This window comes from Hemitrygon akajei, chromosome 4 (assembly GCF_048418815.1).
Source record: "Hemitrygon akajei chromosome 4, sHemAka1.3, whole genome shotgun sequence".
In the NCBI taxonomy this organism is placed as follows: Eukaryota; Metazoa; Chordata; class Chondrichthyes; order Myliobatiformes; family Dasyatidae; genus Hemitrygon; species Hemitrygon akajei.
In genome coordinates, this window is record NC_133127.1 from 45,677,575 (window position 1) to 45,691,599 (window position 14,025).

Sequence of the window (14,025 nt, forward strand, 5' to 3'; positions counted from 1 at the left end):
CCTGATCAGTAATGCTGATACCCAACATACAAAAAAAAAGTATTAAACTCACCACAAGAACGTCCTGAATTTCACAATTCCATTTTGGACATAATCAGTACCTTGGTATCCGGACTGTCTCTTCTGTGGAATTGATTCCCAGCTGACCGTCCTTTCCTGCTCCCCATGCAAAGACTTGACCCTGGTCGTTGACAGCCACAGTGTGGGCTTCTCCACAGGCTGTGTGAACAATCGTCTGGGCATCTAGTGCAGTAACCTGTTCTAATAAGCAGAGAAAAGGGTAAATGGTGCCCGGGGAACAACTGAATATTAGTGTGGAAAAAGTGCAAAGTTTTAAAAATTAATAAGCAACACAGAGAACCTTACTTAATAATAATTCAAGTAAAGTCAAGTTTATTTTCATATGGACAAGTATAGCAAGGCACAACTACAACGAGAAACTTCTTTGCAACTACGTCACTGGCATATAGATACGGATAACACACAACATAAATTATCGATAATTCATACGCAAGTTATACGAGACAGGTCAGGCTACATCTCTGAGAAGAGAAATAGAAACAATCTTTCAGATCAAACACCCCTCGTCACAACTCAATTCCAGTTGGATCCATGTCAGAGACTTGGAGCTGGAGATATGTGCCTCCAGAGGGATGTGGCTGTGACAGGTAGTGCTTTGGTCAACAGACAGACAGAGAGACAGACATACTTTATTGATCCCGAGGGAAACTGGGTTTTGTTACAGTCACACCAACCAAGAATAGTGTACAAATATAGCAATATAAAACCATAAATAATTAAATAATAATAGGTTAATTATGCCAAGTGGAAATAAGTCCAGGACCAGCCTATTGGCTCAGGGTGTCTGACACTCCGAGGGAGGAGTTGTAAAGTTTGATGGCAACAGGTAGGAATGACTTCCTATGACGCTCAGTGTTACATCTCAGTGAAATGAGTCTCTGGCTGAATGTACTCCTGTGCCTAACCAGTACATTATGGAGTGGATGGGAGACATTGTCCAAGATGGCATGCAACTTGGACAGCATCCTCTTTTCAGACACCACCGTCAGAGAGTCCAGTTCCACCCCCACAACATTACTGTCCTTATGAATGAGTTTGTTGATTCTGTTGGTGTCTGCTACCCTCAGCCTGCTGCCTGAACAGCCTCAGTGTTCTTTGACCAGTCCAGTTTATTGTCAATACCTTCATCAAAGGCTCAAAGGGGAAAAGGTGACATGTAAAATGAACAAGATAACAGATACAGAAGGGAATCCTGTCAGAAAGTAAAGGAGCACTTCTTCAAGTGAAACATTCCTGGAAGAGAATTGGCAGTGAATTCAACAACCGAAAACAAAACTGCAGATCTGACAAATGATCTCCATCCTGAAACATTAACTCCATTTCTCATTCCACATGTGCAGTCTGACCTCTTGAGTGACTCCAGTATTTTCTGGTTTGTTTTAGATTTCCAGTATCAGCATTTTTATGATTTTCACCTCAGAATTAGAATCAAATTTATTATCACTGACTTATGTGACAGGAAATTTGTTGTTTGTGTCAGCAATGTGGTGCAAAGATATAACATTACATACTTTAAAATGCTATAGATTAGTGCCAAGCAGAAAGAAAAATGAGGTAGTGTCTATGAGTTCATGGACTGTTCAGAAATCTGATGGTGGAAGGAAAGACACTGTTTCTGAATCCTTGAGTGTGGGTCTTCAGACTCCTGCACCTCCTCCCTGATGGTAGGAACAAGCAGGGGACATGCCCTGGATGTAACATTAATTCAGTTTATTACTTTCCACAGATGTTAACCATAGAACACTACAGCACAGTACAGGCCCTTCAGCCCTCCATGTTGTGCTGACCCATAAAATCCTTTTAAAAAAAAGTACTAAACCCACACTACCCCATAACCCTCCATTTTTCTTTCATCCATGTGCCTGTCTAAGAGGCTCTTAAATACCCCTAATATTTTAGCCTCCACCACCATCCCTGGCAAGTCATTCCAGGCACTCACAACCCTCTGTGTAAAAAACTTACCCCTGATGTCTCCCCTAAACTTCCCTCCCTTAATTTTGTACATATGCCTTCTGGTGTTTGCTATTGGTGCCCTGGGAAACAGGTACTGACTATCCACCCTATCTATGCCTCTCATAATCTTGTAGACCTCTATCAAGTCCCCTCTCATTCTTCTACGCTCCAAAGAGAAAAGTCCCAGCTCTGCTAACCTTGCTTCATATGACTTGTTCTCCAATCCAGGCAACATCCTGATAAATCTCCTCTGCACCCTCTCAATAGCTTCCACATCCTTCCTATAATGAGGTGACCAGAATTGAACACAATACTCTAAGTGCAGTCTCACCAGAGATTTGTAGAGTTGCAACATGACCTCTCTACTCTTGAACTCAATCCCCCTGTTAATGAAGCCTAGCATCCCATAGGCCTTCTTAACTACCCTATCAACCTGTGCAGCGACCTTGAGGGATGTATGGATTTGAACCCCAAGGTCCCTCTGTTCATCCACACTCATAAGTAACTGAGCATTAATCCTGTACTCAGTCTTCTGGTTTGTCCTTCCAAAATGCATCACCTCACATTTGTCTGGATTGAACTCAATCTGCCATTTTTCTGCCCAACTCTGCAGTCTGTCTATATCCTCTTCGATAACCTTCGACAACCTACAGCTCCATCCACAACTCCTCCAATCTTCATGTCATCCGCAAACTTACTCACCCATCCTTCCGCCTCTGCATCCAGGTCATTTATAAAAATCACAAATAGCAGGGGTCCCAAGACAGATCCCTGTAGCGCTCCACTAGTCACCGACCTCCAGGCAGAATACTTTCCTTCCACAACTACCCTCTGCTTTCTTCCTTTAAGCCAATTTTTTATCCAAACAGCCAAGGTTCCACTTATCCCATGCCTCATGACTTTCTGGATGAGTCTCTCATGAGGGACCTTGTCAAATGCTTTGCTAAAGTCCATGTAGACCACATCCACTGACCTACCCTCATCAATTTATTTTGTTACCTCTTCAAAAAACTCAATCAGGCTCGTGAGGCACGATCTTCCCTTCACAAAGCCATGTTGACTATCCATGTGTAGACTGTACTTCTCCAAATGCTCATAGATCCTATCCTTAAGAATCTTTTCCAGTAGTTTGCATACCACTGACGTAAGACTCACCGGTCTATAGTTCCCAGGTTTCTCCCTATTTTTTTTTTTTAAACAAGGGAACTACTTTTGCCATTCTCCAGTCCTCCGGCACTTCCCCTGCAGCCAAAGAGGATTCGAAGATCATAGCTAATGCTCCTGCGATCTCTTCTCTCAATTCCCACAACAACCTGGGGTGTATCACATCCGGCCCTGGGGATTTATCAATCTTAATGTTTTTAAGAAGATCCAGCACTTCTTCTTCCTTAATCTCCACATTGTCCAGCACACAGGCCCGCTCTACTTCGACCTCATCCTGATCAAGATCCTTTTCACTTGTGAAAACTGCTGGATATTAACTACAGGATATTGTCAGCATTTCATTTTGTTCTACGATTTATGTACCAACCATGTTTAAATATTACAGCTCCAGCACACTGTTCTCTTTCTCTCTCTCCCTTTCCAGTGCCCTTATTAATCTCTCTCTATTAACACTCCTTCAAGCAGATTAAATGCTCATGCATCATCACATGGACAATAACAATAGCATTTCTGACACACTGGTAACCTTGATTTCCATTCATTCATTCCTTCCATCCAGTCCCCTCCCTGCAACTTCAACACACTTGCTTTCTCAGTATTTTGGTTATGATGGAAAGCCTTCAACCTGAAATGTAAACCCCATTTCCATCAGCACAGATGCTGCCTGACCTGCTGAGCATTTACAGCATTGTGTGTTTTTAATTTCAGACTTCCAGGATGCATAGTTTTTGTTTTTGCCTTTTCCATTACAGCTTTTGTTGGGGAGTATTTTTAGAATCTTTGAGGAAAAGCTGATAAAGAGGGAGGCAATAATAATACAATAAGCTTGAGGAAAACTGGAAGAAGACCATGATGGGAGAGGATATATGGATTGATGGTATTGGAGACAAAAAGACTGCAGATACTGGAATCTGGATTGATGTGATGAAGGGCCTCTTCTGCATTGGGATTGCTGTGACTTCAAATCTTCTAGCTGAAAGTATGGTGGAAGCAGATTCAATAGAAGCTTTGAAAAAGAAACTAAATACGTGCATGCAATAGAAAAATGATTAAGGGCTTGGAAACTGTACAGGGATGCGAAATTAAGTGGATGCTCCTTTCAGAGCTGGCACAGATACAATGAACCAACAGAACTCTCTCAGTAGATGATTCATGGTATCAGGAATGGAACCTGGAATTATGCTAATATTATCAGAACTTCCAACACTGCAACTATAACATATAGCCTTAAAATTCAGAATAACTACAGAAAGCTTCAGCCCCTGCACAAAGGTGAAGTTCCCGTTCATGCTCGGAGACACAAGGGACTGCAGATGCTAGAATCTGGAGCAAAAATCAAACACAGCATGTTCAGCCACAGCAGTAAGTGGAAAGGATTTGTCATTCACAAACAAGCAAAAATCTGCAGATGCTGGAAATCCAAGCAACACACACAAAAGGGTCTCAGCCCGAAACATCAACTATAGTCCTGCTGAACGGTCTCGGCCTGAAACGTCAACAGTACTTTTTTTCCATAGATGCCGCCTGGCCTACTGAGTTCCTGCAGCATTTTGTGTGCGTCGCAAGGAAGTGTCATTGTTTTAAATCAAGACACTGCACCAGAACCAATGCAAGTGTCCTGAAATTGGTGGCAAATACCTTTCACCTTGACCTTTGCGTTCCCCCAGTAATTTGTTTAGTTTTGTTGTTCCTGTTCGGTCTTAAAGGTAAAATCCATAAATTACAGGCACTGACCCACCATCTGGGCTTTGTATAACATCATATTGTAAACTGATGCCGTATCAGCCGTCTGAGGCTAACAATGTTTGAAGTTCAGCATTACAAAGGAACCATGCCAAGGTGATGATTTTGTATGGAATGACTGACTACAAAAGAAGACAAAAGCCGCAAAGCAAAAGATATATCACACAGGCTTTTTTTTTGTTGATGGATTAAATTACTGATTATACAGTAATTCAGAACGTGGGGAAAAACGTGGGGAAAAATGTTGGCAGAACTACATTAATGAAACTATGAAATTTCCACCTGAAATGGAATACCAAATGCTAAGCAAGATCTCCCAATGAGAATCCACATGATGGGCTGAGATGCACCAAACTACAGGAATCAATACCAAATGTATCAAATTAACTTCCAGTCATGAATGAAGAGTATAGAAGAAAGAGTTTACTCAGTATATTAAGGTGGTCATGGCAGACTGAAATAAAGGTGTTTTTGTGTCTTTACTTTTCAATCGAACCTGATGGCGTCAACATTGCTTTCTCCCTTCTAGTAACCTTTCCCCTTTTTGAAAGAGAGAAGATTTAAACTTTTTCAGGGTAGGCAATCCTGGAAGTGATAAGATGCTGAGTTCCTCCAGCAGTAAGTGTGAGTTGAGCTGTTTTCCTTCTCCACTCCCCCACCGTTTTTTCTCTCATTCCTGTGGTACCCTCACCCCTTCTTTTCCCCTCTCTATTACTGATGACCTGCCCTTAAACTCACTCATGGTTCACTGTTCTCTCCTGTCATATTCCTTCTTCTTGAGCCCTTTTGCCTCTTCCACTATCATTTCCTAGCTTTGCACATCATTCCCTTTCATTCCAACTCTCCCATCCACCTATCTTCCCTCTCTCACCCAGACTCACTCACTACCTGCCAGCTGGTACTTCTCCCTTCCCCCCACCCTTTATTCTAGCTTCTGCACCCTTCAACAGGGTTTCGGCCTGAAACCTCAACTGTACTTTTCTCCATAGATGCTGCCTGGCCTTCTGAGATCCTCCAGCACTTTCTGTATGTTGCTCGGATTTTCAGCGTCTGCAGATTTTCTCTTTGTAATTTGTTCTGTGAACCTTGCTTTATCTGTGTACCTGTCCAAATATATTAAGTCTCAGCCCTCTCACTTTAAATCTATGCCCTTTCATTTTAGATTTGCCTGGCTTCAGATAGAGACTGTGATAAAACCCCCTTATCTGCCGACTCAGTGGCCAGTTTATTAGGTACCTCCTGTAATTAATAAAGTAGCCACTGAGTGCATATTTCAGGCCTTTGCAGGTGTAGCCATCCACTTCAAGGTTCAACACGTTGTAGATTCTACACACCACTGTTTTAACAGATGGTTATTTGAGTTACTGTTGCCTTCCTGTCAGCTTGAACCACTCTGGCAATTCTCCTCTGACGCCTTTCATTAGCAAGGTGTCTTCACCCTCAGAACTGCTGTCGTTAATAAAATAATTTGTTTTATTTTACTTCTGCACAAGGAGAACAGTATAGCCCCTGTCACCCACATTGTTCTGAAGTCTGAATAGAAAACTGCTATTTTTAATCAGAATTGGCTCACCAGTTACAGCTATTGATCCTTGTAAATTGTATACATTTGAATTCCGTACTCGCAAAGTCACTCGCCATTCACGATCGAGATGTTAAAGTCAATTGAAACTTCAAGAAGGCGGCCGATGATATTTTGAAGTTAGTAAAACTTCAGAGTTCAAAATACATTTAATATAACAGTATTATGCTATATACAACCTTGTGATTTGTCTCCTAACAGGCAGGCAAAGAAATCCAATAGAACCCGTTAAGAATGATTATCAAACACCCAATGTGCAGGAAAAATAGTGCAAACAATATAAGTAAGCAAATAATATTTAGAACTGAAGTTCAGAAAAGTGAGTTCACAGCCATGAAACCAGTTAAGGGCAGTCCTGGAGCCCGGTAGATGCAGACTACAGCTTCAGTTCAGTGTAGAGGCGAGTAAATTGTGTGGAGCAGTGAGCTGAGCACCGGCCCTGACACCCTGAACTTTTCAATCTGGCCCGGCGTTTAAATCAGACAAACCTCAGGTTGTTCCTTGCTGTTGGACCCAGGCCCCGCTGCTTCGACATGCTCTTGGGCCTGGCCCCCACAGCTTCAATTCTGCTTGAACCCAAACTTTCCATTTGGGTCTGGGGCTTAAATCAGTCAAACACTGGCTTGTTGCTCGCTCTCGGGCTTAGGCACCACCACTTCAACTCTGCCTCTTTGAATCACCTCCAAGTCCACTCCAGCAAAGGCCAAACATTGGTTCATACCCTGCTCTTGGGCCCCGGGCCCCACCGCTTCAACTCAGCCTGTACTCGGCATGCTGCAACCATCCTGCACCTTTGAGACTTCAGATCACAGTGTAAAGATGCCACATTATACAGATGGATCTCAAGCTCAACTCCAAAAGGGAAGTTACAGGCTATTAACTGCAGTGATAATTTCCAAGAAAAAGCATGATTAATAAAGTAGTTAATAGTTTTGTTTCCTGCCAGCAAGTCAACACTGTGCTTCACAGGTCCATCTTCATAGTTATTTATGTTTCATATCCTTCTGTTATCCTCGTCTCATCTGTCTCCATCACCTCCCCCCACCCCCCATGGCCTCAAGAAGACAGTTCTGGAAAAGTCTCACGAGTCTGACTTGAGTACAGTATGTTGCAGTCAACCCAGCCTATCTCATTTGTCGTAAGCAGGGGTATCTCCAGTGGTCTCATTTCAAAGATCTCGCTTGACTACAATAACGCCGGGCTTTAACCTTTCCCTTACCACAATTTCCACAGAACTGCTACTCACTGGAGGTGTCTTGTTTCTTGCATCATTTTCTATAAACCCCAAAACCTGTGGTTTATGAAAAGCCCAGGAGATCAGCAGTTTCTGAGATACACAAACCTCCCCATCTGGCACCAACAATCATTCCAGTCACAATCACTTAGGTCACATTTCCTCACCATTCTGATGTTTGATCTGAATAACAAATGAACCTCTTGACCATGTCTGTGTGCTTTTAGGCATTGATTTGCTGTCACATGATTGGCTGGTTGGATATTTGCATTGACAAGGTGTACAGGTATACCTAAAAAAGTGATCACTGAGTGCATGCCCCTCATGATTTCATTTACCTCTGTAAGGTAAACCCTCAGCTTCTATCACACCAGGGAAAACAGTCCCAGCCTATCTAGTCTCTCCTACAACTCAAGCCTTCAATTCTGGCAACATTCTAGCAAATCCACTCTGTACCCTCTCACAGTATGGTGACCAGAACGATACACATTACTCCAGGTGAGATCTCACCACATTCTATTTAGCTGCAACATGATGTCCAAATTCTGCATTCAATGTCTCACCTGACAAAGGCAATCATACCATGTGCCATCACAACTAGTTTCCAGATAGTCTCAGATTTCCAGCTTCTGCAGGATTTTTTTAAATGAATTTAAGCTTGTACAGGAAGATGTCATTTTTAGGCAGTATTTTAAAGCAGGAAAGAGAGGAGCAGAGACACAGGAAGGGAATTCTAGGAGTTTAAGGTCCTGGCAGCTAAAATGATGATCACCAGTGGAGTGGGGGAGGGGGGGAAGAGAAAGGGGGGGAAAGAGAGGGGGGTGAAAAGATGGGGGGGAGAGAGAGGGGGGAGAGAGAGAGGGGGGAGAGAGAGAGGGGGGAGAGAGAGAGGGGGGGAGAGAGAGAGGGGGGGAGAGAGAGAGGGGGGGGAGAGAGAGGGGGGAGAGAGAGAGGGGGGAGAGAGAGAGGGGGGAGGGAGAGAGGGGGGAGGGAGAGAGGGGGGAGGGAGAGAGGGGGGAGGGAGAGAGGGGGGGGAGAGAGGGGGGGAGAGGGGGGAGAGAGGGGGGAGAGAGGGGGGAGAGAGGGGGGAGAGAGGGGGGAGAGAGGGGGGGAGAGAGGGGGGGAGAGAGGGGGGGAGAGAGGGGGGAGAGAGGGGGGAGAGAGGGGGGAGAGAGGGGGGAGAGAGGGGGGGAGAGAGAAAGGGGGAGAGAGTGAAATGGAGGGAGAGATTAAGGGAAAGAAAGAAAAAGAAAGAGAAATAAATCACTGTGTTAATGACAGCAAAACCTGTGCAATTCACACTGTAGACTAGGCCGGGAATTTCTGCTCAGTCAGCGCCCGTAGCTTTCATGCCGGCTGGAGGTTAGTCATTAAGCAGTGACATCTCATCACATCTTGCAGCATGTAAACACTTCCTTCAGCCCAACCCATCCATCCCAACCAAGATTTTCATCTTAGCTAGTCCCATTTCCCCATATTTGGCTCATTTTTCTCCAACCTTTCCTATCCATGTAACATTTAAATTTAAATGTTTTAAAACTGTTAAATGTACCTGCCTCAACCACTTCTTCTAACCCTCATTCCATATACAGACTATGTTCTGGATGAAAAAGTTGCCTCTCAGATTCTTGTTAAATCTCTTCTCACTCACCCCAAAGCTATGCGCTCCAGTTCTTCATTCCCCAGCCCTGGCAAAGAAACTGTGAATATTCCCACTATTAGTACTATGATGATCTTTTACCGTTCTAAAAGATCACCCGACATTCTCCTATACTCCAATGAAAAAAGTCCGAAACAGCTCAGCCTCTTCCCATAACAGTTCCCCAAGTCTCAGTAACATCCTAATGTGTCTCCTCTGCATTCATTCCAGCTTAATGGCATCTTTCCTCTAACAGGGTTACCAAACCCAAACACAAATCCCAAGTGCAATCTCACCAACGTCTTGTACAGTTGCAACATAACATCCCATCTTCTGACTGATGAAAGCAAGCATGCTAAAAGCCTTATTCATCACCTTACCTACCAGTGATGCCACTTTCAGGGAACCACGTACTGGAGTCCTGAGAGACCCTGAAAGTCCTACCCTCAAAATCCATCTTTTTAAAATGCAACTCTCACACTTATCTAAGAGACAGACAAACAGAATGGAAACAGGCCATTTGGCCCACCACATCCCTGACAATCAGTGAGCATCCCTCCTTATTAATCCATCTTCCACCACTTGACCTTAAGTGCCTAGGGAGCTCAAGTGCTTGATTAGACATTACTTAAACATTGCGACTCTGCTCCCAACACTCACTCTGGCAGTGTATTCCAAGTGTTCACCAGTCTCTGGGTAAAAAAGGTCACCCTCTGATCCCACTTAAATCCCTTTCCCTTTATACAAGATAAAGCCAATTTACAAAAGATCCAGAGATGTAAACCACCTCCCACCCCTGAATACACCCATTGTAACTCTGGGAACACTGGATATGAACATGTGTGGTCCTTACCTGGACTATACCCTGACTTCTCATGGCCCAGCTGTCCCCAGATGTTAGAGCCACATGTGTAGACACTTCCGTCTTGCAGAACGAAAGCCGTATGGTATCGCCCACAGGCCACTTCCCGCACAGATTTGCTGCTGAAGAATGAGGAGGTCCTGGGCTGGATGACTATGTTTTCGTGTCCCTCACCCAAACCAAGCTGCCCCAGACTAGCATGACCCCAGCACAGCAACTGTACTTTTGAAGTCATGACTTTAGCAGCTCTCCTGCAATGAAGAAAAGAGGGAGAGAAAAGTTAGGTGTATGTGACGCACACTTTCAATTGTGAATTCAAATTTAAACCAAAGCTGAGGATCAGCCAAGATAAAGCAGCCAACGTAATCAAGGTCCACTCCCACCCTGGTCATTCTCTCTTTACCCCCTCCCATTGGGCAGAAGATACAAAAACTGAAAACACAAACAAGGACAGGCTTCTATCCTGTGTTAGTAGACCTTTGAATGGAATTCTTCAACAAGACAAAATCTCGATCACCGAATCTACCTCTTCATAACCACTGAACCTTATTTGTTTGCTTGCACTGATTTCTCTGTAACACTCTACTCTGCATTCCATTTTCCCTTTAAATACCTCAACGTATTTAAGTTTGGAATGAACTGTTGGATGGCATGCAAACAAAAATTTTTTGCTATATTTCAGTAAACATGACAATAATAAACCAATACCAAAAGTGCAGACCTTCCCTGATAACTAGCCAAAGCTGAAGCAGAGAGATCACAACTTTTCTACTTGACATCGGGGTGAGTAGCTTGCACCACAAACCTTCATTCCATCCCTTGACAATAGCTGACTTCACACTGCTTCAACTCGGCTCCTGCTGAAGCCAGTAGACTTGCCCTTTTCACTATTCCACTGCTATCCTATCTGATGTCTACCTATATGAACTTGAGCTCATCCAGAGCTTCGCTGCTTGTGTCCTTTGTCACACATAGTCCCATTCATCCATCAGCCCTTGCTGACCTCCAGTGACTCCTGAATAAACAATGCTTCCCTTTTAAACGTTTTGCAATTATCTTCAAATCTGTTCATGGTCTTAATGTTCTGTATTCTCCTGTAGCCTGACAACTCCCAAGAACTCAAGGTAATACCAGTCTTTTGGACTTCCCTGATTTTAGTGACCACACTTTTGGTCACATAAACCTTAATATGTGAAATTAGTTCTATCTTCATGACATTTATAGACTGGATATGTACACCCATGACGATAAACTTTAATTAAATTTTGTACTCAACCGGATGATGCTCCTTAAAACCCACCTCTTTTCTATGCTTTGAGCCCCAACTAAATTGGTCTCAAATTTTTGTTTGATAACATTGTAGTTGAGAAGACTTTTTAAATTTGTTAAAGGCACTGTATAAATCCAAATATCTAATGTAGTAATTTCATTAGGAATTTCAATGTATTCAAAAATATATATTGTACAACATTTTACAGATTTCTGAGCGCAAATAGAATCCTGTTTTTTTAAAAATCATTTCAACTTTGTACAGTCCGCCATAGACGGTCCCAAGCCTGGCTGCGAAAGGCGGAGGGCTAGGCATAGCGCTAGCAATCCCTTCCTCATAAAAACCCAGAGCTACAGAAACACCAACAGAGAGTCTTAATGCTTCATCCCAAGAAAAGGTAAAATCTTCAAAGATGAGCTACCCCTGGGGACAACTTGAGGAACTGGCCCAGGACAGAGGACTCCGGCAAGCTAATATCAGCAGCCTATACCCCAGGCGGGGTTATGGGCTTAAAAAGACTACATTGAGACAAGGAAGCAGGAATTTGTATTTACAAAATGTTTATTTTAATAACTTCAGGATATCTCTAAAGTGATTTATAGTCAATATAGTAACTGTCTTTCTCTTATTGGGATCAAGAACAGCTTACATTGATTTCAGTTCAGGGAGATGTTCATTGTGACTGATGTGGCCAATATGCAGATCAGGGACTCTTGCACAGATGGGACAGGGACGCCTGATGTCTGGTGGATGGAGGAGAGTGCTGTGGAGGCTGGTGTTTAGCTTGTGGCATAGTGTACTCCCCTCTCCAATAAAGAAGAGCTTCTGTGTGCTTCTGCTGCACAGACTCAGTACTGTTCCACATAATCTTTCCCTACTTTGAATGGCCATAGACTAGAGACTCCCAGGAGTCAATGAAAATGTGACACTTTTTCCAAGAAAGCTTTGAGCACATCCTTCAGGCATATGAGAGGGTAAACGGTGGTGCTTTTGTGAACAGTTTCTGTAACTCAATACTGTCCCACATACACTACCATTTTGAGAAGTCTTGGACAACTGATGTGGGCTGCTTATTGCACATCTCTAACTATGTTTTATTCTGTCCACTGTCTTTTTCTGCACAATCTTTTACTTCACCGTCATGCATAATTTAGGTTCTGTTGTCTGATCTTCGTGTCTGTGATGCAAGGTTTTCACTGTACCATTTACCTCATCCTACTTCTGCATATCATAATAAACTCAACGACTTGACCTGCTCTCAGCTTTCAGAGACCCAAGGTTCTCAATGAACACCTTCACAGCACACATGACCACCCAAAAAAAACTCTGGAAAACATGGACCACCTCTCATATCTCCCAGCAAAGGCAGACATTGGTAATAAAACTTAACATCACCTTCAATATACCAACATAGTCTTCAGTTGATGGAGGAAGAAGGTATTTGAATATCAAGACCTCAGATCTGACACATAACTCATGATGTATCAGGCCACAGTGATCCCTGCCTTCTAGGCATTTCTAATTACACTGGAAAGTCATCACCTACCCTGTCTCCACAAAATATCCTTTAAAGTTACTGGAAGGGTAAGTGAACATGGCAGACATTATTGCAGGGTAAGAAATGTGTCTAGATTATGTAGGTGATTTCTAGGGCTTGAGTTAGTGAAAAATATTGAGCAACATACAAAAGTTCAAAGTAAATTTATTATCAAAGTATTTTTGTCAGCATATACTACCTTGAGATTCACTTCCTTGCAGGCATTCACAGTAGAACAGAAAATCAATGAAAATCTAGTCAAAGACTAACAAACAATTAATCTGCAACAGAATACAAACTATACAAATAATAGATAAATAAATAATGCTGAGAACATGAGTTGTAGAGTCCTTAAAAGTGAGTCCATATGTTGTGAAATCAGTTTATTGTTGAGGTGAGTGAAATTATTCATGCCAGTTCAAGAACCTGATGGTTGAAGGGTAATAACTGTTCCTGAATCTGGTGATGTTGGACCTAAGGCTCCTGTATCTCCTTCCTAGTGGCAGCAACAACAAGAGAGCATGGCCTGGATGGTGGGGGGTCCTTACTTTCTTTTGACCGCACTCCTTGTAGTGGTGCAGACTGGTGCTCAGTGGTGGAGAGAGCTTCTCCTGTGGTGGACTAAGCTGTGTTCACCACTTTCTGTAGGTTTTTCCATTCGTCGACATGGTTGTTTCCATACCAGGCCATGACGCAACCAGTCAGGATACTCTCCACTGTGCACCTACAGAGGTTCGTCAAAGTTTTAGATGGCATGTTGAATCTGCACAGAAGTAGGAGCGTCATTGTGCCTCTTTATAATGTGTGCTGGTCCCAGGACAGACCCTCTAATATGATAACACAAAGAAATTTACAATTAACAAATCTCCCCACCTCCGATCCACAATGAAAATCCTTCACATTCATTTGAGAGGATGGACAACATAAGATATCCAAAACTTTGGCATAAAGTTCATTAGG

At 43.0% G+C, this 14,025-nt stretch overlaps 1 protein-coding gene across 1 annotated transcript in view; it reads right to left on the bottom strand.

Moving 5' to 3' along the window:
* LOC140726290 (probable E3 ubiquitin-protein ligase HERC3) overlaps positions 1-14,025 on the bottom strand; it is a 97,636-nt gene that overhangs the window by 74,682 nt on the left and 8,929 nt on the right. The window contains exons 2-3 of the mRNA XM_073042474.1: positions 10,250-10,509; positions 102-261 (exon numbers count right to left, since the gene is read on the bottom strand). Coding sequence (XP_072898575.1) covers positions 102-261; positions 10,250-10,493 — 404 coding nt within the window. The 5' untranslated portion in view covers positions 10,494-10,509. The remainder of the gene's footprint in view (positions 1-101; positions 262-10,249; positions 10,510-14,025) is intronic.